Source organism: Labrus mixtus, chromosome 24 (assembly GCF_963584025.1).
Source record: "Labrus mixtus chromosome 24, fLabMix1.1, whole genome shotgun sequence".
Lineage (NCBI taxonomy): Eukaryota > Metazoa > Chordata > Actinopteri > Labriformes > Labridae > Labrus > Labrus mixtus.
The window spans coordinates 994,201-1,018,815 of record NC_083635.1 but is presented as its reverse complement, the minus strand read 5'-3'; the positions used below and the strand labels follow the sequence as shown (position 1 = coordinate 1,018,815).

The following is a 24,615-nucleotide window of genomic DNA, read 5'->3' as shown; positions in this document are numbered from 1 at the left end:
CATTCTGAGAGGGCCTATGTTTGATTTCTCAGACGTCATATATCTCCTGAATGGCAGGATGCTTGTCTTTTATTCTTATCAGATTGGTGTGGGCTTAGTCCTCGAGGTAGTCACCTGTCCTGATGGAGAACGGGAACCTGTCTGACACCATGAAAAAAGTTGGACTTATTGGAGTATTACTCTTAGCCCAGGTAAGAAGAAAAACATGTTGAATCAATCTATGGAAAACTTTTGAGGAGGATGTCATCCCATATTCCTTTGATTGCAGGCAAAGTCATTATCAGGTTGTCATCCTCATGTCAATCTTGTGAAAGAAGAGGAGAAATGCATCAAGGATTTGCAGCTGATTCGGTCACCAGAAGGTCTATCAGGTGGGTAATATTCTATTTTCTCTCTTCTTTTTTCGTGAATGCATGGAGACTGCTGAATTAATTGAATATTTTAAAAATGTGGATGAATGTTTTGGTGACATCTAGTGGTCACAAATATGTAATGCACCCTGAACACATGAGCCTTTTATTGTTACTGCTAGAAATCTGTAGGCTTATAAAATCCCTCCAAATGCATGCAAAATAAAAACAAAAAAGAGTAATTTTCTGTTCTGACCCTTCAAGAAAGCAACACCAGTGGACACTGTAGAGGAATGTGGGATGGCCTGAACTGCTGGCCATCTGCTTCTCTTGGACAAACTGTCTCTCAGCCTTGTCCAAACCATGAGTTTTTCAGTTCAGAAGGTGAGATATGACATATGGCTCATGTATGCTTTTTATTTTATTTTATTTTATTTTTTTAAACATTCCCTATCTTATACCACATTGCAATTGTTAATCATATGCAAGGGAAGTGATTTGCTTGCATACTTAGAGACACATATATTGAAGTGTTAACTTTATGTTGACACTTGAGAGGTGAGGATAATAAATTATGTGATCATTTAACTGAAGAGAATTGTATTAAAGCACTCCAAAAGATATTTTTTTTATTTGTTTGCAGTCAAATTATCCAAATGATTGTGCACATTGATTTACACGCAAATCTACAGGAAAAACATCATCGTGATTTTCATTTCTATACATTTCCTTGGCTCAATTTTACATCAAGGAGCCATGACAGACAGCAGATTTTTTTTTGCTATTTTGCAGGTAAAGTGCATCGCAACTGCACCTCCAACGGCTGGTCAGACCCACTGGTCCCTCATGAAGAATCTTGCAACTACACTTTTAACGAGACACTCCACTTCCTCGGGGAGGTTGGTGGTCATTTTAAAGACTGCATTATGTGTTAATGATGCGTTAATGGCCATAACTAGAGGAACAAGAAAATTGTACTGTGTGTCTCTCTTCATGTGTGTTATTGATTCTTGTTTTTGATGGGTGCTTTTTGACTGAACAACTTTGCTTTACTAGATTTTAAAACTACAGCACCAACTGTAGGTTTGACTTATGGTAAATGGAATTGAACTTGTATAGCGATTTTCCAGTCGCACACACCTACTACCCCTACCTTTGGGGTTAAGAGTTAAGTGTCCTGCCCAAGGTCACATGTGGCTGCAGGAGCTGGGGATAGAGCCCCCGACCTTCCGGTTGAGAGACAGCCGACTCTACCACTGAGCCACAGTCGCCCTGGTTATAAGGCGGCACATGTAATGTTTTTTTTATCATGATAGTGCACAATCTTGGTATCTAATATGTACGTGTGGTCGACTGCTTGTGGGCATTTGTGAAATGTTAAATAATTGGTGATGGGTAATTTGTAGCAGGGATAAGCCAATGTTTTGCACATTTGTAATTTGTAGCATTTGTACAAAAAAAAGAGGAATAGAATCAGCAAAAATGAGCCAAAAGTTAAAAACAAACATATTTACAGAAATGTAATATAAGAAGAAAGCTACAGTAGTAATATTAGTAGTAACATACTAGGAATATACACTATGTATACTTTCACTTTCTATTGTGAAATCAGTCTGTTTCATAGGTGATTAAGAACTGTTCTCTTTCACTTGTAGTCCTCAGATTATCATTTGTACTTCTCCTACGTGAAGACCATGTACACAGCAGGATATACTCTCTCTCTCATCTCTCTCACCATCGCTATCACTATATTCTGTCTGTTCAGGTTTGCAATGTTTTTTTTTATTTTATCATCCCTTTCAATCACCTTCAACCATCCAAGATATTTGAGAAAGTAAAACCATGAAAACAAATTCAGTAACTTTGAATGTTCATATTTCTTCAGAAAGCTTCATTGTACCAGGAACTACATTCACATCCAGATGTTTATCTCTTTCATCCTGAGAGCCGTCTTCATCTTCATCAGGGACTCTCTGCTATTCACTAATGAAGAGCTCTACCATTGTGACTACTACGCGGTATGCATGAATACACACAATTTACATCTTTTTTTTAAACAGCGGAAAAGCCCTTACCCTCATCAGCTGTGTTCCTTCACAAATTACCAGGGCCCGACCGATATGGGATTTTTGGGGCCGATACCGATAACGCTATTGGGCAGAAAAAAATCGGATACTCATAAATCAGCCGATATCTTTCTTAGATCTATTGGCCATGCAGCATGGGGGGAATCTTTTCAGTTTGTGTAAAGAATGTGTAAAGAATCCCCATTATTAGATTGTTGTGCACCTCATTTCGTGTAAATTTACATGCAGTGTGAAGCTACGAGCTAACTAAAGATCGCTAGCATTAGCATGCTAGCACAACAATGCAGCGGGAGTTGTTTTGGTTTCATGCTGGTGCTCAAGGGCGACACCTACTGGATCAAAAAGTAGCATATTCTTCCCTTAAGAATGCCTGATTTAGTCGCCTTCATTCCTTTGTTGGCAGGTGGCATGTAAGGTTGTGGTGATATTTTCCAACTACTCCATCCTGGCAAACTACAGCTGGCAGCTGGCTGAGGGTCACTTTCTCTTCACTCTGGTGAGCCGCTCCTTCTTCTCCCTGAAGAAACACCTGGCCTGGTACATCGCTCTGAGCTGGGGTAGGGAGACTTTTACTCTTATACAACACTTAGTGTAGTAAATAATGACTGTGGGCCTTTAAACCAAAACTCCTTTATGATACAGGGTTACCTGTGGTTGTTATCGTCTCCTGGGGTTGTTCCAAGTACTTTTATGAAGATGAAGGGTAAGAGTTCATCACTCATTTATTTAATGTTACAAGCTTATGTAGATGATATGATTCAATTCTTTCTTCTTTTTTTTGCCCAAGCTGTTGGGAATCTAGGAGACATGAATGGATTTGGTGGATACTTCGGGTGCCCGTTCTTCTGACAATATCTGTAAAAAAAAAAAACTGCTTTTTTTTTTTTAAACATAAAATACATTTATTAACCTTCTTGCCAAGAGTTAGATGATAAGAAATGATACCGCAAATTTGTCTGCCATTAAATATAAAGCTTAGCATACACTGGGATTTCTGCAATGATCCAAAATCCAATGCAAAAATCCCATAGGAGAATTCTCGTTAGACCCCATGGGGATGCTACTTCCAGGTTGGCCTACAAAAAAATGTCATATGGTTTGTTCTCTATAGCCGTGTTTCCACCAAGCAGTCTGGTTTGTTTTAGTACAGTCTGGTAGGGTAAACCCTATTCTGCCAGGGGTGTGTCTGGAAGGGTGGCCAGGGGGTTGCATTGGCCCAATTATGATCAATCTGAATACCAAATAAATGTGTTGATAAAACTTTTAAAAATAAGTATTTTCACCTGTCTCTTGGCAAAAAAATGAGGAATAAACGTATTACCTAAATGTCCATTTGCGGTTAAGTATAGCAATGAGGTTCTGAGGTTTTCCATAATTACAGGTCAATCTCGTCTTTTTCTTGGGGATTTTGAGGATACTGATGAGCAAACTCCGAATGCCAGATGCTCAGTGGAATGAATTCAGCCAGTATAAGTGAGTATTTATCACACCGGTGTTTGGATTTGTGATTTTGTGCGGCTTTGGCAGTGGTAGAGTCGGCCGTCCCGCAGCTACATATCCAATGTTTCCATGGTACAGTTCAGTTCTCATTTTCAACAAGTTTAAAGAAGTATCGAAGCTCCCCAACACATGTCTGTGAAGTCAGAAGGCAGACTCAAGAGGGCAGAACAAACACCTAGCTGTGGGAGTGTCACCCACCTGGGGGAGGCGCTACTGCCCTTTGTGATGTCATGAAGGGAACATCTCCAAACGGCCTGTTTGAGCACACATTTTCTGAAAAGTGGAGCAGGAACAAGACGGAGAGGATGGACTTTTTTCATAATTGGGGGGTTTGTTGACACACAAGGGACACATTAGTGTTTAAATGCACAATATGTGACCTTTAACTTCGGACATAGTTATAAATGATACATGCTTATTTTTTTTTTCTACAGGAGGCTGATCAAGTCCACATTTTTCCTGGTGGCTCTCTTTGGTCTGCATTACATCCTGTTTGTTTTCTTACCTGTTGAAGTAAGCAGCTCAGTGTTTCTGATATGGACCTTTGCGGAGCTGGCTCTGTCATCCACACAGGTAAACTAAGAGTGAAAATGTGGCTGATTACGTTCACACATACAGCTCCTCCTGCAAATATCAGGAGTTTTTCAGGAGATTTCTGCAAGTGCAAAAGCCCTATAAGTGTTCTTTTTGTCCTCTAAGGGTTTTGTGGTTGCTGTGCTCTACTGCTTCATGAATGGAGAGGTAAGAACGGGTTAGCAAAATAAATCTAAAATACACCGTTTCAGGCTCAAATGAAGGCTCAGAATTTGAGATGAAAAGCAATCTAGACTTGTACTTTTCCAGGTGCAGCATGAGTTTCAGCGCAGATGGAGAAGGTGGAAGCTGACTCAACACCTCCCCAGTCGGCGCAGGCAGCACCGCGGCTCCATCAGCCACAGTGCTTCACCTCACACACAGGTCACACTGCTGCCCTGCTCTCCAGGCAGTTCAACACCCACTGGACTCCCTACTGTGGACACTGTGGACATGTAATTCAAGTTGGAATTAGCTCAGATTTCTGGCATTTACCAAGAAATTAAATACGATTATTGCGATGTTTGATTTGGTTTTGTTGTTTTGTCTGATTTGTTGGTTTAAGTTTTATGGTGATGTTGTCCATTTGTTCCACAGCCACCCTAATGTGAAACAAACCCATCTAGTCCTTTGTTTGTGGTCTGCATAAGTCTTACAACACAGAGGAAAATGCTCTGTTTCAAATTTGCTCCCCTTGTGATGTCACAGTGGGATTCTGGTAAAAAAAAAAAAAATCCCTCCACTCCTGCGTTGTCTCCAACAGCCATGTTTTTTCTCGCTGACGAGTTGCCATGGAAGCTCAAAGCTCAACTCCTCGGCACATCCCCCCCGGAAGAGAGGTAAGGGGGGGTCTCATTGCATTTAAAGAGACATACACCAAAACGGAGCGTTCTGAGAGAGCTGGGTCACAAACCTCCTCTGGAAACAGATGTTTGATTTAGACCACAGGGGACTGTATACGATATCCTCTTTTAGATAGAAAGAAGCAGCAGCATGTGAAATAAATCACTACTGGTGTATGGCAAAGCTTTATTGATATTGTACAATGCATTTCTAACAAATAGACCCTATATACCATATTTGTCCTTCAGGTTCTCCACCCAAACAACGTATGCAGCCATGGCTTCCTCTTTGGATAGACCTGTTGTTGTAGAAATAGAAACAATGAGGGGATTTATACAGATACAGATCTATACACAGATACATATCCTAACACAAATATGGTAGAGCAAACATAAGATAATACCGTTTATATTTTTGCCATATATATATATATAATATATATAAACAAACATATTTTCCTTTGAACAAAATGTAAAGGCCTATATTTATTCGATCTCAGGCTGATTTCTTTTATTATTCATTTCAGAGTTATATACAAATGTACCTTTTTTGCAATTCCATGCATCCCACTTTTTCTGTCCCGGGAAGTCAAAAATCCCCGGACGCGCTGAGGATGTAAAAATAAATTGTTATTCTGGCGATGCAACAGGTAACAAATGATTTTTCTTGAAATGTTGACGCTTCATTTTTTATTTTATTTTATTTTTTCTTCAAGAAAACGTCAAGCTACTTGAAAGTCTTGTAAAACACAACATTTTATTCTGGGAATTAAAAAATAATTTCAGAACAATATCCTAGCATAAAGTATGATACAGTATGACATTTTAAAATGTTCTCAATTTTAAGGACAGCATCCCTTTGTGCTTTAGCTTTTAAAAGCTTTTAAAATTGGTTTCAAGACAGGACAAATGTATCTTGGGATGACAATTAATAACAGATATATAGTTCAAATATTCTCTACTATGTGTCTTAAACATTATGTTCATAAACTGGGTACAAAGTGAACCACTGTCAAATAACTGAGAGTTAACCCTGAGATTGCCTCCATAACCATTAACCACCAATCCTGCATGGTCGTACAGGCCTTAAGGTACAGCTAACAGAGGCCACCAAGATAGAAAATAAAAGTTTTGCACATTTAATTTAGGGAAAATCTGCAAATTAACATTTTTTTTTTTTTGGAATTATACCTTTGTGTTGTTTGTACAGGTACTTTGAAGTAGAAGCGTATTCAATATGCATATAAACCATTAAGAAAACACAAGGTGGATATGCAGTTTGATCACGCACAGAGACAGACATTGTTTTGATTTATTGTTCATGGCGTGGCCTCAGTTTTGGCTTCTATTGTTACTAATTACCCTGAAAGTCCTGCAACCTCACCTGATAGTAGGGTAGGTTGTAAAACATGTAGGGGGACATAAACAGGTTGGAATTGGTTCCATTTGAATGAAACAAATGTGGGTATAAGTTTGGGACCTCTAGCTCAAAAATGAAGTGTGTAACAGCTGCTGAAGCAAAAAAAAAAGTAGCCTATTTTAATTTCACCATTGTTGATTCCAGCTGATAAGAAATAAGCAGGTGTTCAACTGGAGACATAAACCACGGTGTAGTAAAAAAAAATGTAAGAGCTGTTTTGGAACATTAACCTATAGGCTAAAGGATTGAAATATAATCATCAAAAACTGTGTTTAAGAATTAAAAAATATATATTTAAAAAAAAAAAATATATATTCGCGCAGTAAACTTCCTGTTTTTAAGAAAATAAAATACACCGAAACTTATCAGGTCGGGCATCTTTCACAGAATGACACAACCTGTCAGACCTCTTTTTTTTTTTTTAAACCCCACCCTAACGAAAGTCTTGTAAACATACCTGGGATGACTTGACGTTAGTTTTTACTTATGAATGAATTAATAAAATAATATTTAAAAAATCTTGACTCACATATGTTGACGTCACCGACGGTCGCTTGTTTGTATAAGCCGTAAATCTCAGCGATCTCTCCGTAGTGTGGCTTTGTTTTCAGGATCTTCACCTCCTCCACTGCTTTTTCAAATAAACCCTGTGTAGGATACAGAGCCGTTACAGAGTCTTTGTAAAGAAAACACGTTCAATTGTATTGTAATTACAGACGAGTCCCACTTTAAATTACAAAAACATTTTAAAAAGCCGGTTAAGATAGCAGTTGTGTGTCGCGTAGGCCTGCGGAGGCTGAAGTCGTCGTCGCACTGAGCGTCGGTTCGAGTCCGACCTCGGCCCTTTGCTGAATGTAATCCCCTTACTCTCTCCTCTTAACATTTCAAGTCTCTCTTCAGCTGTCCTTTCTGATAAAGGCAAAAAACAAATGGCCCCAAAAAAATAACTTTAAAAACATGATAGTGGTTCAGTCAACGGACGTAATAATGCCCGGATGTTAATACCAAACCGCAGGCCTCCACATTAAACCTCGACTGTCCCGCTGAATCTGGATAACAGCCTGATATGAAACTAGTTGTGATAATAAGAACTTTTTTTAAGTATAAACTGTTATCTTTAATTTAAAAAAAGGAGTACTTACAGCCATGACTACTCGTGAGCAACAGACACACCTTGTGGCTTGTCACTTCCCAGTTCACAGCAGGACCAACTGGTCCTACACTCATGTAGCCTTTAGGCACTGCTGGGAAAAAATACAATGGGTGGTAGTTTTGTATTAAAGCCAAACCATCAGTAATTATTTTACTCTTAATACGGCACCAGTAGAGTTTGGCATTGTATGTAAAAAAAAACAAAAAACGTTTAATACTTTTGATTGTTGAGTTTGAATTACGCCCAGAAGAATGAAAAACACCGGTGGATTTTAAGGATTAAGAGTCTCAAGAAAACGTGAATTTCTGTTTAGAAAATCAGAAAGTTCATTAAGTCACCACAAGATGGCAGCACCTGCGCGTATTACGTTCTGCTGTGCTCATTATTTTTGAACAATGTGAGTAGATTGATCTTTAATGACATCTTTTAACTGTTGTGAGCCTTTAAATAACGCATGCAAGCATGAATATGGATATCTAAATAAGCCTCATATCTGCAAAAAGCTTTTTTTTAATTATCCAACAAATAAATACATTTGAGAAAATAACTTTCTTCTTTGATTTACATTTGATATGTGAACATTGTTTTCTTTGTGTCAGGAAACTGCTTACATTTCAGGGCACTAACATGACTTTTTAAGATTAGAAAAATCACAAAACAAAGAATCAACGTTTGGCACAGAAAACATAGGCCTTAAACTTAAAAATAAATCCCTATTAACAAAACACAAAAACATCTTAGACCGTAAAAACCAAAGCAAACTGGTTTGTTCTTGTTAATAATGAAAAGAACGAAGATGTCCTTCAGCAGTCTGATTCCATCAGTCACCTCAGTACCAGTGTGTAAAGAATACAAGATCCATGTCAAGTTGCCATTTAAGAAAACAAGCAAGAAGAAATACACCAATGGGGTATTCCTTTTAAATGATGTAACACAATGTGTGGCAGCTTCTGCAGCAGAACGTTTCTCAGTACATGTACAGAACTCAACTGTAGCTTAGCATTTAGCAGCTCTTGGTTTAAACATTAACATTTGCTGATCAATACACAAAAAGTAAATCAAATCTCAGTCCAGAAAAGATCATGCTGATTGATAACATATCAACTTTCAATTGTAAAAAATAGACACATTTAAATGAGACTGACTTCACACAAATCAGATTAAGATACCATGTTGTTTTACCTTAAACGTGTGGACAAAACAAGCTATAAAACTACTTGTTCGATCTTGCTTATGAATACCTGCACGTGCAGTAATCTGAGGAGCATTCAAACCTTTAACTGATAGGAATGCATCAGACAAGGCCAACGTTCATTTTTTGCCAATCAGTGTAAAGCTCTCAATTATGAGCTTATGTAAAATTCAGTTGTACAGCTTCAAATCCAAGAAAATAATCGGTCAGGCTCTAATTCCAAGGAGTCATTACTTTTTGGGCTTAGGTGGGTGTTTCTTTGAAGTGTGTGAAGGTTGTTAAATTGTGTTGATTTCCATGAACATAAAATACACTTTTTTGGTGTGTTCCTCAAACATTACTGACGTCCTCCAGCCCGTTGTGGCAGACGTCCTCCGGCAGGAAGAAGCGGATGTGTCGGCTCTTCTCCCAGCCACGGCGGATCTGTCTCAGTCGCCGAGCCACGCAGGGCACCAACAGAGCCAGGCGACCCAGGAGGACCACGGCGGGAAGAATCAGGACCAGCATGAACGTAGGAGGCAGGTTGAAGCGGTACTGGGCTGGAGTGAAGGCGCGGTCCCAGCCATAGAGGAGTGTGTGGAGGGTGGCCATGGACAAGGCGGTGTAACCTAATGTGGACTACAGAAAGTTATATAAGGGGGTGTGGTTAGAATTTGTAATATTGTACGCCCCCCACATATGACTGACATTGTGAGTCCTACAGTTTCATTTGAAAATAAAGTAGATGAGTGATTTTCAAACTCAGGAATGTAAAATAGTCAAGAAGTCTGGATTTTAAAAAAACTGCAGATTAACAAATGTTCATGTTATCAAATGAACAATCTGTGTTACTGTACCAGCTGCACACATGTAGCTCCATCATGTCATTTTGCTTCTGCAATGTGACTCTTCTTCGTGTGGTGATTAACCCTCATCCATCAGTTTAATTTACTAAGAGTAACGGCGCTCACCGGCGCTCATTGTTGCTAGGTTACATAAGTTCACTTCTGCTTCCCTCGGTAATGTCTGTCAGATGTGTTTAAGATAGCTCTGTGTTGTTAATATTTCCTCTAATTTAAGGAAATATCACCACGAAAACATGAAGACAATGTACAACGATGTCCAGACATCAGCAGCAGCTCTACACCGGGAAAAGATGATTCTCCTCCACCATTGTTCTTAAAAAGCCTGTTGTTGCAAGTCCTGCCCTGTCTTGATTCTGATTGGTTGGTGAGGGAGAAGTGAAATTGATGAACACGGCATTGTTCAAAAAGTTGAGCTGTTTCAATCTCAGAGTGCCAAGTTTTGTATTGAAAACTAGCGCTGCCAGTGGAAAAAAAACACCAACTGTGGACACAGGTCCTTATGATTCTTATGATGATGGTCTTAGAAAAAACTTTTTAATGGAGACAGTAATCAATCAATTCTCAATCATTATTTTAGAAGAGTTCAGGTGCAGAGGTCATTTTCTTTTTCTTGCCTTCACCAACATGTATACAAACACACATCTACAAAAAAACTATTAATACACAACTTCTTCCACACACATGGATCAACTTGGGAGCAACTTGGGGTTAAGTGTCTTGCCTGAGGACACATCAAACATGTGGCTGGGGATCGAACCCCCGACCTTTCGGTTGAGAGACGACTGACTCTACCACTGAGAGAGCAGCCCGTAAGACAAAACACATCTTGCAGAATGTCTACATGTACTAGGGTGAGAGTTGCCTTCTTCCCACTGCTGTGGGCACATGACTAACCAGACGACCAGCGGATTAGTTTTAATAGAAGGATCAAAGGAAAAAGGCAGCAAAGACGGGTCACAAGTCAGACCAAAAAAAAAAAAGGGGGAATTCAAGCAGGAGAGGAGGGGAGGGGAGGGGAGAGGAGAGAGGAAGGAGAGGAGAGGAAGGAAAGGAGAGGAGCAGAGAGGAAGGAGAGGAGGAAGTGTGTGTATACTGAGTCACAACACCCCTGATGGCTATGTCATAGTCTGGGGTAGATGGAGGAGTGCAGACACTTGTCAGTGTGTGTGTGTGTGTGTGTGTGTGTGTGTGTGTGTGTGTGTGTGTGTGTGTGTGTGTGTGTGTGTGTGTGTGTGTGTGTGTGTGTGTGTGTGTGTGTGTGTGTGTGTGTGTGTGTTGTGTACACAGTCTTGGAGAAATAGCCCAAATCTGTCTGCACATTAGTTTGAAGCCTCGGTGTAAATGTGCGAAATGTGTCTGGACTGTCAATCTCTGGTAATCATTCTGTGTGAATCCAGCCTGGCTCTATCTAAAAGAATACAAAACCTTTTGGCAGTGTGCATTTTTTTTAAGAAAAAAAAGGGCGAGTTTCAGTACAATAACACCTGCATGTGAGCGTACCTGTATGAAGCTGAACTCTCTCCAGTTGACCGCGTTGGACACTGAGGGCAGTGAAGTGACCGCCAGCAAGGAGAGCAGCCCCAGGGCCATGATACCCGCTGAGAGGTACAACTCCATCCTCCACACCTGCTCTTCCCCCCACGAGTACTCCACCTTGTTATTGAACTGGAGAACACACACAACATGTGATCCAAGATGGTCATATATCAAACACTACTCGCTACCAGGACGAGATGCTGTAAAGAGGTCAAGGTTATTGTAACAAAAACTTTATTTATTTATTTATGTTAAAATTGTGGTGCTAATTCCCTCACCTGTTTGAAAGCGAAGTTGATGAGTTCGTAGCGGGCAGACTTCCTCATGGGGAGACACAGACTGTAGACGGCATGCAGGACAGCACACAGGAAGCTACACAACCCGAGCTGCTTCCTCCCAGTCAGCCATCGGTCCAGCCACTTTGGGAAGCGCTTGTACTTGGTGCCCCACCACAGCTGCAGGAAAGCGGCAACGACGCCCGGCAGGTAGACCAGCGCGAGCATCACCAAGGCAACAGAGGGGAGAGAGACGTTCACAGTCTCGACGGGCATTTTGTAGAAAACATTCTTCTTTTCGGTTATGTAGGGCTGCAGGACATCCCGGGTGAAGTTGTACAGGTAGAAGAATGCGAACAGGGACAGGGTGCAGAGGATGGGGATGCGCCAGCAGGGGAATAAATAAAGGGGAAGGTTTTCAACATTCCTGGAGGAGGAGAGGAGGCCCATGTCGACGGGGACGAAGCCTATTCTGCGACAGAGCTGCATCACTGTGTGCTTGGCTGTGCTGCTGTTACTGCACAGGAAAACCTTGAAGGAAATGTTTAAAATAAAGATATATTAGAAATATTATAATATTTATTATTATTAAATTAATATATTATATAAGAAATATTAAGTTTAGGGCTTCCAAACAGAATTCCTTAACAGTCTTAGATTAAAAGGTGAGACTTGTTTCCCACCTGCCTGCTCCCATCCCGAGGTCCTGTCTGGAGGGTCCAGGCTGATATGGTGTTAAACCCTTTGACGACAGAACTCTCTGGAAACAGGTCGGCCAGCTGTTCGGCATTGGAGGGCTCATCTCGGTTGATTCTCAAACCGTTGCTGACGTCCACCAGCGTCTTTCCAGCCAGCGCCGGCTTCAGCTGCAGCAGTGTGGAGTGGTGCTCGGGGTGCACGGCGACAAAGACCAGGTCTGCCTGACTGGCTGCCTCCATCTGGGAGGTCACCTGAAAAAATCAAAAAACACACAAATGATAAAGCTCCAATTTCATCAGCCAATCATTTGTCTAAAGACTAATTAAAGCCCTCATTTTAGGAATCTCTCTTATTATCCAGATGTGTATCTTAATCTGCTTTATTATTTGTCATTGCTGCAAGTATGATAAGTTTTGGAAACATAAACAGCAGGCTTGATGGGAATATTGATACCTCATGCATTTCTAAGAATGTACCAAATGCAGTAATTGACCCAGAAGTGACTCAGTGAGCAGTCAGTTATCTGTTCTTGGCCGTACATTAACTTTGCGGCAGGATTCTTTCGTTTGTAAATATGTCTCAGCGCTCGTCAAAGTGTTTCACATCTTGTAATTTTGGTTTGCACTTCCCAGCCACCGTAGTTTTGGTCTGCTTATTGGAATTGATTTAATCTAATTTTCATTCAAATTGTTAGCAATGTATTGATAAAAACATTTGAAGATATTGGGCGCCAGTGGCTTAGTGGTTAGTGCATCTCTCTCTCCCTCTCTGTCTCCCTCTCTGTGTCTCCCTCTCTCTCTCTCCCTCTCCTCTCTCCCTCCATCCCTCTCCTCTCCCTCCATCTCTGTCTGTCTCCCTCTCTCTCTCTCCCTCTCCATCTATCTCTCTCTCCCTCTCTCTCTTATAAAACGTTCTCATAATACATGTCTGTTGAAAAACACATTGTTATGAAGACACTGTGAAGGATCTCTTGATGATGGTGAATAACCTGCTTTGTTATGTTCTCATTCTGTCTTCTCTAAACTAAGAGGATCTGTTGGATGTGTGTTTTTGATAATAACAGTTATTATGGTTAGTGGACTAAATCTCAGTAAATATATAACTATCACCATAAACACCAATTACACTGTTAGTGTCTCACCTCCGCCTCTTCAGGGAACAATGCCGCAGAGCGTTTGGGGGTTCGACTCCCCACCACAACTTGGTAGCCAGACGCCACCAACCTCCTCGCCAGCGAGCATGAGAAGTCCCCCGTGCCCAGAACGCCGATCACTGGAGCGCCTGCTTCAGCCACGGACGCTTCCAGATGTCTGCACCCTGATCCTTCACCTCTGCCACGGATTAACGGCCTCGCCATGTCGTCAGGCATACTACGCTGACAAACTGTTGAGAAACAGCAGGTTTCAATATCTAAGTTTGTTAACATACATATTCACTTTACAGATTATAACCTATAATCAACAGTTGATGTATTTACTTACAATGATCGTTATGTTGAAATCTCAGAGACTTGTTGATCATCCAGCATGGAGCCTAAAATGTAAGAAAAAAGAAAAGGTGCCGAAAAATACAGATTAAGGAAAGTTTGTCTTTATCTGACATTTGCCAACAAGGAAGTATCCAAATAATTTGTCCCCAGAAGTAAAAGGTTGAGGAACCAGGAAAGATTCCTGTTGCCCATAGTTGTCTGCGTTTCCACCACTGCCTGAAGTCCCAGGAAGTTCATGTAAATCAGGCTGTATTGCTTAACAAATGGTTTCATTGATCAAAAATGGAAAGGAGACGAGTGCTGTGTTTAGAGTTTCATTAAAGGAAAGAGGACTCTAATAAAATACCTAACCCCCCTCACCTCACCAAACTCCCTAAGAAACACCTTTTTAGGAAGATAAATGATATTAACTCCTGTAATTCATTTCTTAAAGATAATGTATATTTAGTGATTTTGACATTTAAACTTTAGATCAACTGATTTTTTTTATTCTTAATTCACAAGATCTGTGTAGGGAGGCATTTTGAAACTGGATTTCTGAAAAAGATTTTCAGTGTTTTTTTAATGGAGAATAAAACACAAAAAAGTACAATACATGAAGATTCTTTCTGTAGAAGTCAAAGCAAGTTTGTTTTATCTTCAGAAATTAGTGAATAACTTAAAATACACTTAAATAAAAACTAAACAAGTTTAACAGATAAAAAAGTTATAAAGGTTTTAATTCCAGATTAAACCTCTGACTCTTCTGTTGTTTGCAGTTTATTTTTTCTTTAATGCTTAGTCTGAAAAGTGTGTTTTGTACTTTTTTATAAATGTAAGTCAGACTTTGATTATAAATAAATGTAGGGTAAAAACAATGGGTTTACAGCTTCAGTCTTTAAACACAGTGGGTGATCTTACACCTTGCTGCCTGACCAATCAGAGACATCCAGCTCTGCAGGGGGGGGGGCTGCATGCCCTGCTGTCAAAAGTCCCTGGACCTTTAGAAAGTACAAAACCCCTAGTAGGGTCTTCTTTAGGGGCAGACTTCTACCCAAGAACTACATTTCTACCCCAAGAACTACATTTCTACCCTGGTAGATCTGGTGGAAACACATATAGTCCCTCCGGTGGAAACGGGACAAATGAACAGACACTTGTAACTCCAACTATCTTTCCAGCAAGCTAATGAAATGAAGAATATAAGATAACGGATTTAAAACACGGCTGCCATTGAAATTATGAGTTTTCTTCGGGTAACTCGACTTAACCTGTGGTTTAGCGGAAGCTGTAAAAAGGTTATCAAAGAGTTAACCGCCGACTGTAACTCAACACGAGGAATGACGAATGTGTTGTTAAAAACATTATTTAAAATCTCCTTATAATGTTAAATTACTAGAAACTTGATATTCGCTTGACAGCAGAAAAGCAGTTTGAAGACACCTTGTTGTCCTTGGAAACTTTCACTACGTGACAACACACGACGAGGCAGAACAAATACTAGTTTGGTTGAATTTTTTTTTTAAAAAGAAGAAGCTTAAGTCACACCATTTAGCCTTTCTTTAACCTTTTAGCGATATTTTTTACTTGTCGTGTACTCACATTGCTTCTTACTCCGCTCTCTGGAAGTGAGGCGTCTCTTCCTGATAAGATGACGCGCAGCGCTCAAGCCACGCCCTAGCCACGCCTCCACGTGTGTGAGTGAGATAATGAAAAGAGAGAGCTCTACTGTGGCTCCTCAAGAACTACAAAAAAAAGCACGTTTTCCAGAAATTCTGAAGCCAAACCATAACTGTCTCTTTCTAACAATGAAGACTGCACCATATAAATGATAGAAAAGTGTTTTTGTTTTTTTCACGTAGTTCATTACCAAAGGGCTATTTTCCTTGTTGTTTTACCCTTTTGCTCCACTTGTCACTCCTGAATTTAGTGTATCTGATCAGCTTACCACGGGATATAAATAAAAAGCAAAGTCAAAATCATGTTAAAGGATATCCGACCAGAGGCTAGTCACTGTCAGTATGACTTCATCAAGCCTGCCTTTGCCACTTGCTAAAGGTTGAATCCCTTTGCTCGCAGCGCTGCATCACACAGAGCTTTCCATGCCACTCTCTGTTTCACTCCTTCAAGGCCACAGCCTCACTTGTTTACAACACTTGTAGGACACAGTGTTTGACATATAATCTCATTTTGAGATGTTTTTTCACAAGTATCAGTTTCTTATGTCGCCCAGTGTGCACAAATCTTTAGAGTCAGACGGGCTGATCTAGAAAATGTTTATTTGAATACTCTCTCTAAAATTGACCTGGAATTAACCAGCGGCATCAGTTTCCTCCAGTATTTTAATGTTCTAATTGTGTTTTTAGATAGCAGAAGGAGCTAGAAGCTGACAGCACCAGCATGAAACCAAAACAACTCACGCTGCATTGTTGTGTTAGCATGCTAATGCTAGCGATCTTTATTACGCTCGTATCTTCACACTGCATGTAAATTTACCTGAAATGAGCGTGATCTAGAAACACAGTTAAGCAGTGAGTACAGTATGTTATTCTTTTTTTCTCTAGTCCCTCAATTAAACAACTTTTATACGCGAGGGGAGGAGTCAGCCGGCCGTCCGGGCGATGTAAACAAAGTGTAGATACGGCTCAGAAAACATCAAAGACAGTGGGACTCGGGTGTTACACCCATTGTAGACAGTCATGACTCACAGAGTTATTTTCAGAGGATATACTTGATTTATATTATATTTAAGTGTGAAAAATCACATAACAACAAAAAGCTACTAGTTGTTGAATTATGTACAAATGATTGGTCCTGTTGATAGGGGGGTGAAGTATTTTGAATGTTATGGCAAAGGGAATGTCATGGCCGAGAAGAAAAGGCATGGTCATGAATGGTTAGCCTGAGGTAGAGAGTTACAGCTACATTAACATGTGACAGACTTCACTGTCTAATGGTGAACAGAGAAAGACGTTTGTTTCTGTGCTTTAAGGATTAGGGTCACTTAGTGTGACAGACGCTGCTGATGTTGCAGGATGTCATCGCTGCCTTAGCTCAGTGATGGTCCTGCACAGAAAAAAAAACACTTGTATAACTGTCCCTTTGTTTCAGTGTTTTCCTTCATGCGTACAGTTTAAGATCTGATGTTAGTCTGACTCATTTGTCTGACCGTGTGGGTCATTTGTATGAATATGCAGTGTGTTTAGAAGTATGCCTACAGGACTGCGGGGGAAGGATAATCTCAGCAACTGGAGTGCACAATGTGGACAATGTGTGTGGTGCATGGCTCATAATAGCCTGGAGGTGCAGTTCAATGCACCAATCCCAAGTAGAGGTCGTTTCTGCAGTTGTGTTGTCAGAGAGCATAGAGTTATTTTCTTATTCCAAAGAGCAGTCAAATTCAAAATATAACAGAATATTTCAAGCTTTATCAGCATCTCATAGCTTTTGAATTTTTGACCACCCTCACAGGAGTCCTCTCTCACCTTCAGATATGAGACACCCAGCTGCAGCCATGTTTCTTGGGAGTTAAAGCAGAGCTGAGCACACGCTGCCTGTAGGGGTGTGTGTGTGTGTGTGTGTGTGTGTGTCAGTGTGCATGCTGTTTGACCGTAGGGCTTTCAGCTATAAGCCTTGTCCCTAGTGCCTCTTGAAGATTTCTCAACATCACCTTGAGCTCTAAAGCCTCTGTTGTGGATGTGGGGGCCCGTGCTTCCAATTCCAGGTGCTTAGCTCCTAACCCGGGTTTTGAAGTATTTCAGTTAGGGTCCATCTGGGGAATTTTTGTTTCTGAGGACAGAAAAAAAAAAAATCAATAGACGCTTTTATTTTCAGTGAGCAAAGGCATGCCTAAAAAGCTTGATAAAAGATCTTAATGATAGCCTCAAACAGCTTGATGAATTTATAAACCTCACTGACAGAACAAGTGCAAAGAGGCTAAAGAGGCACTTAAGACAAATCTGTATGCATTAGAGTCATGATTGTCTGCACACCCTCCAGAATTTTAACTCACAGAATCGAAATTCAAGGCCTGTGACTCTCCTCCTCCTCCTGAAACAAGACATCAAATATGTCTGAGCTAAGAGCTGAAGGTGTCGACAGCAGTCACGACATCTCTGGTCCATTTCCTGCATATATTAACTGCTCGTTTCTTCATCAGACCCCCCCCCCCCGACCCTCTTTCCTGCATGTGTGTGTGTTTGTAAAGTGACCATGCTGTCGGTCATTTGATGTCACCCCCCCCCCCCCCCCCCGTGAGCCTGCATTCAGATTCAGCCCATCGGTTCTGACTTTCAAAAGACCCCTCCTCATAGTGATGAAGTTAGCTGTTCTCAAAAGTTCTAAACTGATTTTATAACCACTTTTTTTTTTGTCAAGTTGGCTTCATTGAGTTATAAATAATATAGCTATATATCGTCGTTTCTATTTTTAACATTTTAAACTCGCTGAAAGACAGAGCTGCAAATGATGACGCTAAAGATTTTCAAATTAAAACTTCTTAACACTTATTAATAGAAAAAACAATCAGATCTACTTCAGAGGGGGGGAAAAACATTATTTGAAGAGGATAATGAATGGATATGTCACGTGGTGATGTGTTCCATAGACATAGACTGTAATTCACATTTTAAAAAGACAACCGTCGATCTTTTTTTTTTTTTTGAAAGAACAATCAATGATCCGACATTGTGAAATGTGATCCTATATGCAAAGATCAATCAATTCAAGTGTAAGAGGCTGTGATATTTTGAAAAAACAAATCCGCAGATCTTAACTTTACGCACCGCACCGACTATGCGCTCGACCGGAAGTAATTGCACTCCTGTTAAATTTAAAAAAATAAAACATTTGAGATGCTCATTTTTTTGTGTGCCTTTTAATCCTACTCCTGGTGTAGGCAATAACTTGGAAAGACAAATACACACCGCAAATCGTGTCACTAGAGTTATAATTCTACATAAGTCTGTCTTTTACCTTTTTATATTAATTTGCAAACACAAATCATTTAGAACCTACCGTTTTAATTTGAAGGCCAAATCCCTCGTGTTCCGGTCTTGTCTTCGCTGACTTTTACATCTGGCTGCAGCTGGATGCAGCTGTCCGAGCGCGCTCAACCATCCATCTATCGGCTACCCAGAGAGCCTCGGAACCACCAGTAAGAGCACCTGGGTTATGCGTAATGCGTAACTAACTTCATCTCTTCTTTTAGGGGTCCTGCAAGCCCCCCTCCTCTGTCACAACCCCCCTCCAGAAAGCGAATCTCCTCTCGGAGGAAGAGGTCAGGGATGGATTTGCTGGCTCTGGCCGTCGCCGTCCCGTTTCTGATGCTCCGTACCTCCGAGACCTCCGCTCATTACTTCGAGATGATGGGCACCTGTCGGATGGTCTGCGACCCTTACACCCCCAAACCGGGAGGCGCCAGCGCCATGGAGGTGATCCAGAACATGAACGGTGTAGAACCGCAGCCACCGCTGGCGCACGGGAGCCGCGGCGAGCCGGGGCGACCGGGCAAACCGGGACCTAGGGGCCCACAGGGAGACCCGGGACCGCCGGGTCCTCGGGGCCCACCGGGGGGGCGCGGAGACGGTAAACTCGCCTTCCCAGCGTTAACGGGAGCTGTGGGTGCTGAGATGGACGGTGTGAACACCACGACGCACAACTTCAGAATCGCATTCTACGTCGGTCTTAAGAACCCACATGAGGGATACGAGGTGTTGAAGTTTGACGACGTGATCACAAACTTGGGGAACCACTACGACGCCGGCACCGGGAAGTTCACCTGCCATGTGTCCGGGATTTACTTTTTCACCTACCATGTGTTGATGCGGGGAGGAGACGGGACCAGCATGTGGGCGGACCTGTGCAAAAACGGACAGGTATGCAGGGAGAGTGAAGACTATTAAGCCTGCTCATAGTCACAAAACAAATGTAATTTAATCACTTAGTTTACACGAATATATATTTTTAAGGCTTTGGTTTTGTCCCCTTTTATCCCCCCATGCAGGTCCGGGCCAGTGCCATAGCTCAGGACGCGGATCAGAACTATGACTACGCCAGCAACAGCGCTGTGCTCCACTTGGACTCTGGAGATGAGATCTACGTCAAGCTGGACGGGGGAAAGGCTCATGGAGGCAACAACAACAAATACAGCACCTTCTCCGGATTCATCTTATACCCAGACTAAAACATGCTGCATGGACACAAACCATCTCTTATGTTCCTATTGAAGTGTATTATGTTTCTGACCTTCACTGCACAGATCATCTCCAGTAGGGCTGGGTGATATGGACCAAAATGATCTTATATCATATCCTGATCATTTTCAATACATAACATTTATCTCCATTTATTTTTCTTCTGTAGAAGAAATAACAGATGATAGATAATAGATGAAATAACAAAAACAAATTCAGTTCTAAGTCAAATCCACATCCACACGGGCACTTTTAATAACAGCCAGCTGCACAATGTCGACATGTACATGATAAAAGACTGAACAAATAAGCTACCCATTTGTCATATTAAAAACAGTATTAAATAGAAATTGCTACCCGAATAAGATAACATAAAAATGGTCTTTTCCTTCCCAGCCCTAGTGTCCAGTTCATTTATTTTTGTATGCATATGTAACTATTTATCTTAAGGAAAATATGGTAACCAACATATAACTACTTACTCTCACAAAGATACTGCAAGCTCATCAAGATCACGCCCTGTAAATACCCTGAACAAAAAATAATAATAATCATGTTCTTGTTTCCAACTATGGTCGACTCATTTCTAAGTTTTTTTGGAGGAAAGGCTGGCTTAGATGCTATTATAAAAAGGGGCGTGTCCCTAAAAAACCCTCAACTGTGATAGGCCTATTTGCCCGGTCAGAGGCGGGACTTATGTTCAAACCAACCATTAGGCCTTTTCTTGCATTTGGCTAGGTAATGGTTTTCGTCACATATCGATGTAGTATCTTTTCTTGTGTTTGTACTTTAATCTGTAAATAAAAACGTCACCATCTTTTTCAGAAGCAAAGGAAGGTGATGAACTTTAAATTGTGACTTTAAACATGCATCTTCTTTTTGTGTCATTAAAAAAATCAGCTTATGTTGTCATCATCGTCTCATAAAAGTAGATATGAATGGTGAAGTTAGAAAGGGTAAATAATTGATATTTATTTGCATATCAGAGGTTAGAGTGCCTCCTCTAAATTTTGAAAAGCGTATGTGTCATCAAGCTTCCTCAACAGACAGACTTTGCCACGTTGCCATGTTTAAAAAGGCAGATTATTCCAGTGCATGTTTTTCTTCTTTTCATTGTAAAGCAAGCCACTTTCAGTATTTGCTGAACATAGGAGCCTACATTTAAAAAGGCAATCTGTAACTTTAAGAATACATGCATGATCAGATGAAATGGTCTGAAGGTGCCAGTGAAGTGTCAGACCTAATCACAACCTGGTACAGGTCATCTTGATTTGTGCAGACGTTGTTGTGATTCAACAAAATGATCAAACGTTACACATTGATATATGTAGTAAAGTTCAGTTTGATTAATTTGATCAAATGATTTGCTGAACAAAAAAATGCATTGTGTGAAAGTCACTGAGAAAGAAAAAGTGAAATAATTATTTTGTATGTCACCCTGCTAAGAGAAGAATCTGAATCCTAATATTTAACATTTAGTTTATTTTATACAACAAAGGAACCACATAGTGTTGTAGTCAAGACACTAACCGAGACAAAGACATACCCGAGACCAGAGTGCTCAGAGACCGAGACATTTAGGGATCGAGCAGGGCCGTTTCTATTGGGGCCCTATAGGCAAAAAATAATGGGGGGCCCTCCAACCAGTATCACCACCAGTGTTTTGTTTCTCTTTCTTTGGTCTTTGGTTTTCAAAAACAGCAAGCTATGCTCAACAGAGTGACGCAAGTGAGTGCTCTCAGATTGAGTCCGATTGGACACACAGGTGCTGACAGGAAGTGACCAGAGACAAAGCACAACATTGAGGGCAGTTCTTGAGAGCTCTAATCAGTATAGAAACCATCTTATAAGTCGTCGTTATCAAACAAAAACCATCGTCATTACCATCATCATCATCAATAATATGGAGGGACTCTGCAGATCAAAGAAAAAAAAAAAAAAAAAAAAAAAAAGTGTCATTCATACATAAAGTTACAAATATAACAAAACAATATCAACTGTCCACCTGAGAAAACGCACAGAAAAACCATCTGTTCTCAAAAATATCCACCTACATGTGGACTAGGCCTCAGTTTTGACATAAATGTAATTTCATACCCTTACATCTGCATGCTACTGGCCTCACTTTCAAATCATTTTACCTGCTGATCAGAGACACACATTAACACGTCATGATAGCTAACACTGGCTCCTGTGTTTCACTTTTGATTAACTTGTATTCTGACTTCTTTCCCAGACTAAAATATATTCTGTAAGCCTTCATTAAGATTATAGCTTTTTTTGTACTTGTTTGGTTTTGTCTTATCCCGTCCCCATAAGGACACACAATCCAGCTGTTTATACACAACTCCTCTCAATTTAAATGGTAATCTTGGAAAACAAATATTGGCAAGTCTGCTCGGCTAAAACCTCTATTAAAGGTGTTGGCATGGTTTCCTGCGCTCTACAAACTAACTCTGTTCTCCTCGGATGGGGTTGTTGTTTTCTTGGAGCTGCTTGCAGAAATAAAAAAAACATCTTAATAGTTGGACACAAAATTCTGTATACAGGGGGCGCTGTGGTTAGTGCGTGCGCCCCATGTATTGAGGCTATGGTCCTCCAAGTGGGCGGCCCGGGTTCAAATCCTACATGTCATTCCTCGCTCTCTCTCTCTCTCCCTGATTTCCAACTCTATCCACTGTTCTATCTCTACATTGAAGGCACAAAAAGCCCAAAAATAAATCTTTAAAAATTCAGTATACTGTATTTTACCGTAAAAGCCCAGTATGTGCAGGCCTTTCATATGGACACATTCCTGACTACTCTCAGATGTTCTGTCATAGTGGTTGATCTTTTATACATTCAAATGTTGTATTTTTATTAGCGATGCAACGATCCTGATACTGATGCCGATATTTTTATTATCATAACTAATAGTGTTGTTGTTGGTATCATGTGTGAGGCAACACAAAGCTGTTGTAAATCCCAGCATTGCACTGCATTGCGCTGGCTTTGCACACAAACAGGAAGCAGCGACAACTGTCAGGTTTTTCAAATTAAATCTTTGAAACTGACGTCTAAAAATTGTACTTTGTTCCATCTCGTCTGAACGTCAAAATGGAGACGTTTTGTGGGCACTTCTTACAGGTCAGTCTGAATCTCTCATTTTTATAACATCAGACTGTTTGGTGTGTTTGTTTTCTAGACCCTCTGAGCCCCTTATTTTAGACACATTTAGGATGGAAGGGGAGCCTGTGACACCAACTGAGACATCAACAGCAGGAAGTGTCCCTATGCACACTTTGACACAAACTGTTCATTTAACAACAGAATAGATAATCAGGGTGCTCCAGTGAGGAATCGCTTAGTGACAGGTGGAGGAGGGGATTCTCTGATGGAGGATATAAGTGGGACAAGGCTTGACGGGCACTTGACATGGTACTATGACTGCTAAGCGTTACACCCTGATGAGAAGTAACTATGAGGTCAATCCTATACAAGTTAAAATACAAAAACATGCCGTCTTTAGCTCAGAGCTGGCAGCCTCAGTTGATTTTTTTTACATTTGATTGCAAAGTTAACATGAAAAATTGGAACTGACAGCATATTTAAAACCGCTCCTCATTCCTTGGCTCCACTGATATTTCTCCTTGCAATGGTTGATCCATGTTCATGTCTGTGATGCAAATGCCAGCCAGCAAAATAGAGATAGGGACATCTGAAAGGACACATTTAGAATTGTTTTTATCATCCTCATGACATGACAGCTACTTTGTGTCTTTACTTTGAGTCATGTTAGTCAGATACAGACAGAACACTTTCTTCATAATGAAGGCTGTCAGCGTTGTTTACCCGCATGCTCGTGCATGAACTGTACCGTGCCGAAGCACACCTCTTCAAAGTGTGCCATGACCAAGGAAGTGTACTCTGCCTGAGTACAGCATGGAGCGGTCACACTGGTCAAACTAACTGGACTCAGGTGGTGGGGCTTAAGTACGGTACAGATTGCCAAGTGTGACCGCGCCCTCAGACTGTGTAAGAAACATATCCAAGATTTCATTAATTGATCAACATGTTTGTGTTTCTCTGCGTCATGCAGTCTGTCATTTATAAATACACAAGAAGGTTAAAGAGCAGACAGCTTTTATTGTCACAAAGCCATGAGAGTTATATGATAACAGTGATGTGTCCAAGGTTAGGGTGGACACACACACACCCACACACACACACACACACACACACACACACACACACACACACACACACACACACACACACACACAGTCTCTCTCTCTCTCTCACTCTCTGTCTCGTGCTATAGGATCTGTTCAGTTCAGCATATTGAAAAAAAAATGAACGCCTCCGAGAATAATCTAGAATGACTCCAGTTTCAAAGAATTTGAATTCTCAACAGGTCATTTGTTGGTTTTGGCCTTACAGAGGAGAAATAAATAATTAAAAAATTTCAAATTAAATGATTTAACTGGCGGATAAATCTGGAG

General features: G+C 40.7%; 4 protein-coding genes and 1 long non-coding RNA gene across 5 annotated transcripts; 3 read left to right on the top strand and 2 right to left on the bottom strand.

Annotated features, from left to right (window-relative positions):
• The first annotated feature begins 6 nt into the window (after nt 1-6).
• LOC132959398 (secretin receptor-like) lies at nt 7-4,969 on the top strand. The gene is made up of 13 exons (XM_061032355.1): nt 7-191; nt 269-371; nt 615-734; nt 1,143-1,249; nt 2,006-2,115; nt 2,236-2,368; nt 2,841-2,994; nt 3,080-3,140; nt 3,225-3,294; nt 3,819-3,910; nt 4,372-4,510; nt 4,637-4,678; nt 4,781-4,969. Exons 1-13 carry the CDS (start codon nt 123-125, stop codon nt 4,967-4,969), a joined length of 1,389 nt encoding a protein of 462 aa, XP_060888338.1. The 5' UTR covers nt 7-122.
• A 556-nt stretch (nt 4,970-5,525) lies between these two features.
• On the bottom strand, nt 5,526-8,059 carry LOC132959397 (acyl-CoA-binding protein-like). The gene is made up of 4 exons (XM_061032354.1): nt 7,915-8,059; nt 7,302-7,419; nt 5,898-5,960; nt 5,526-5,651 (listed from the first exon to the last, which is right to left on the bottom strand). The coding sequence occupies exons 1-4, from the start codon at nt 7,918-7,920 to the stop codon at nt 5,578-5,580; spliced, it is 261 nt and encodes an 86-aa protein (XP_060888337.1). The 5' UTR covers nt 7,921-8,059; the 3' UTR covers nt 5,526-5,577.
• LOC132959399 (uncharacterized) lies at nt 5,910-6,304 on the top strand. Its single transcript, XR_009666986.1, has 2 exons — nt 5,910-6,026; nt 6,080-6,304. It is a non-coding gene; the product is annotated as an uncharacterized LOC132959399 (long non-coding RNA).
• A 360-nt stretch (nt 8,060-8,419) lies between the features above and the next one.
• On the bottom strand, nt 8,420-15,604 carry LOC132959396 (metalloreductase STEAP3-like). Its single transcript, XM_061032353.1, has 7 exons — nt 15,543-15,604; nt 13,954-14,005; nt 13,614-13,855; nt 12,457-12,723; nt 11,777-12,304; nt 11,463-11,627; nt 8,420-9,735 (listed from the first exon to the last, which is right to left on the bottom strand). The coding sequence occupies exons 2-7, from the start codon at nt 13,991-13,993 to the stop codon at nt 9,448-9,450; spliced, it is 1,530 nt and encodes a 509-aa protein (XP_060888336.1). The 5' UTR covers nt 13,994-14,005; nt 15,543-15,604; the 3' UTR covers nt 8,420-9,447.
• A 3,392-nt stretch (nt 15,605-18,996) lies between these two features.
• On the top strand, nt 18,997-20,297 carry LOC132959533 (complement C1q-like protein 2). The gene is made up of 2 exons (XM_061032626.1): nt 18,997-19,816; nt 19,945-20,297. Exons 1-2 carry the CDS (start codon nt 19,226-19,228, stop codon nt 20,122-20,124), a joined length of 771 nt encoding a protein of 256 aa, XP_060888609.1. The 5' UTR covers nt 18,997-19,225; the 3' UTR covers nt 20,125-20,297.
• Nucleotides 20,298-24,615: the final 4,318 nt, after the last annotated feature.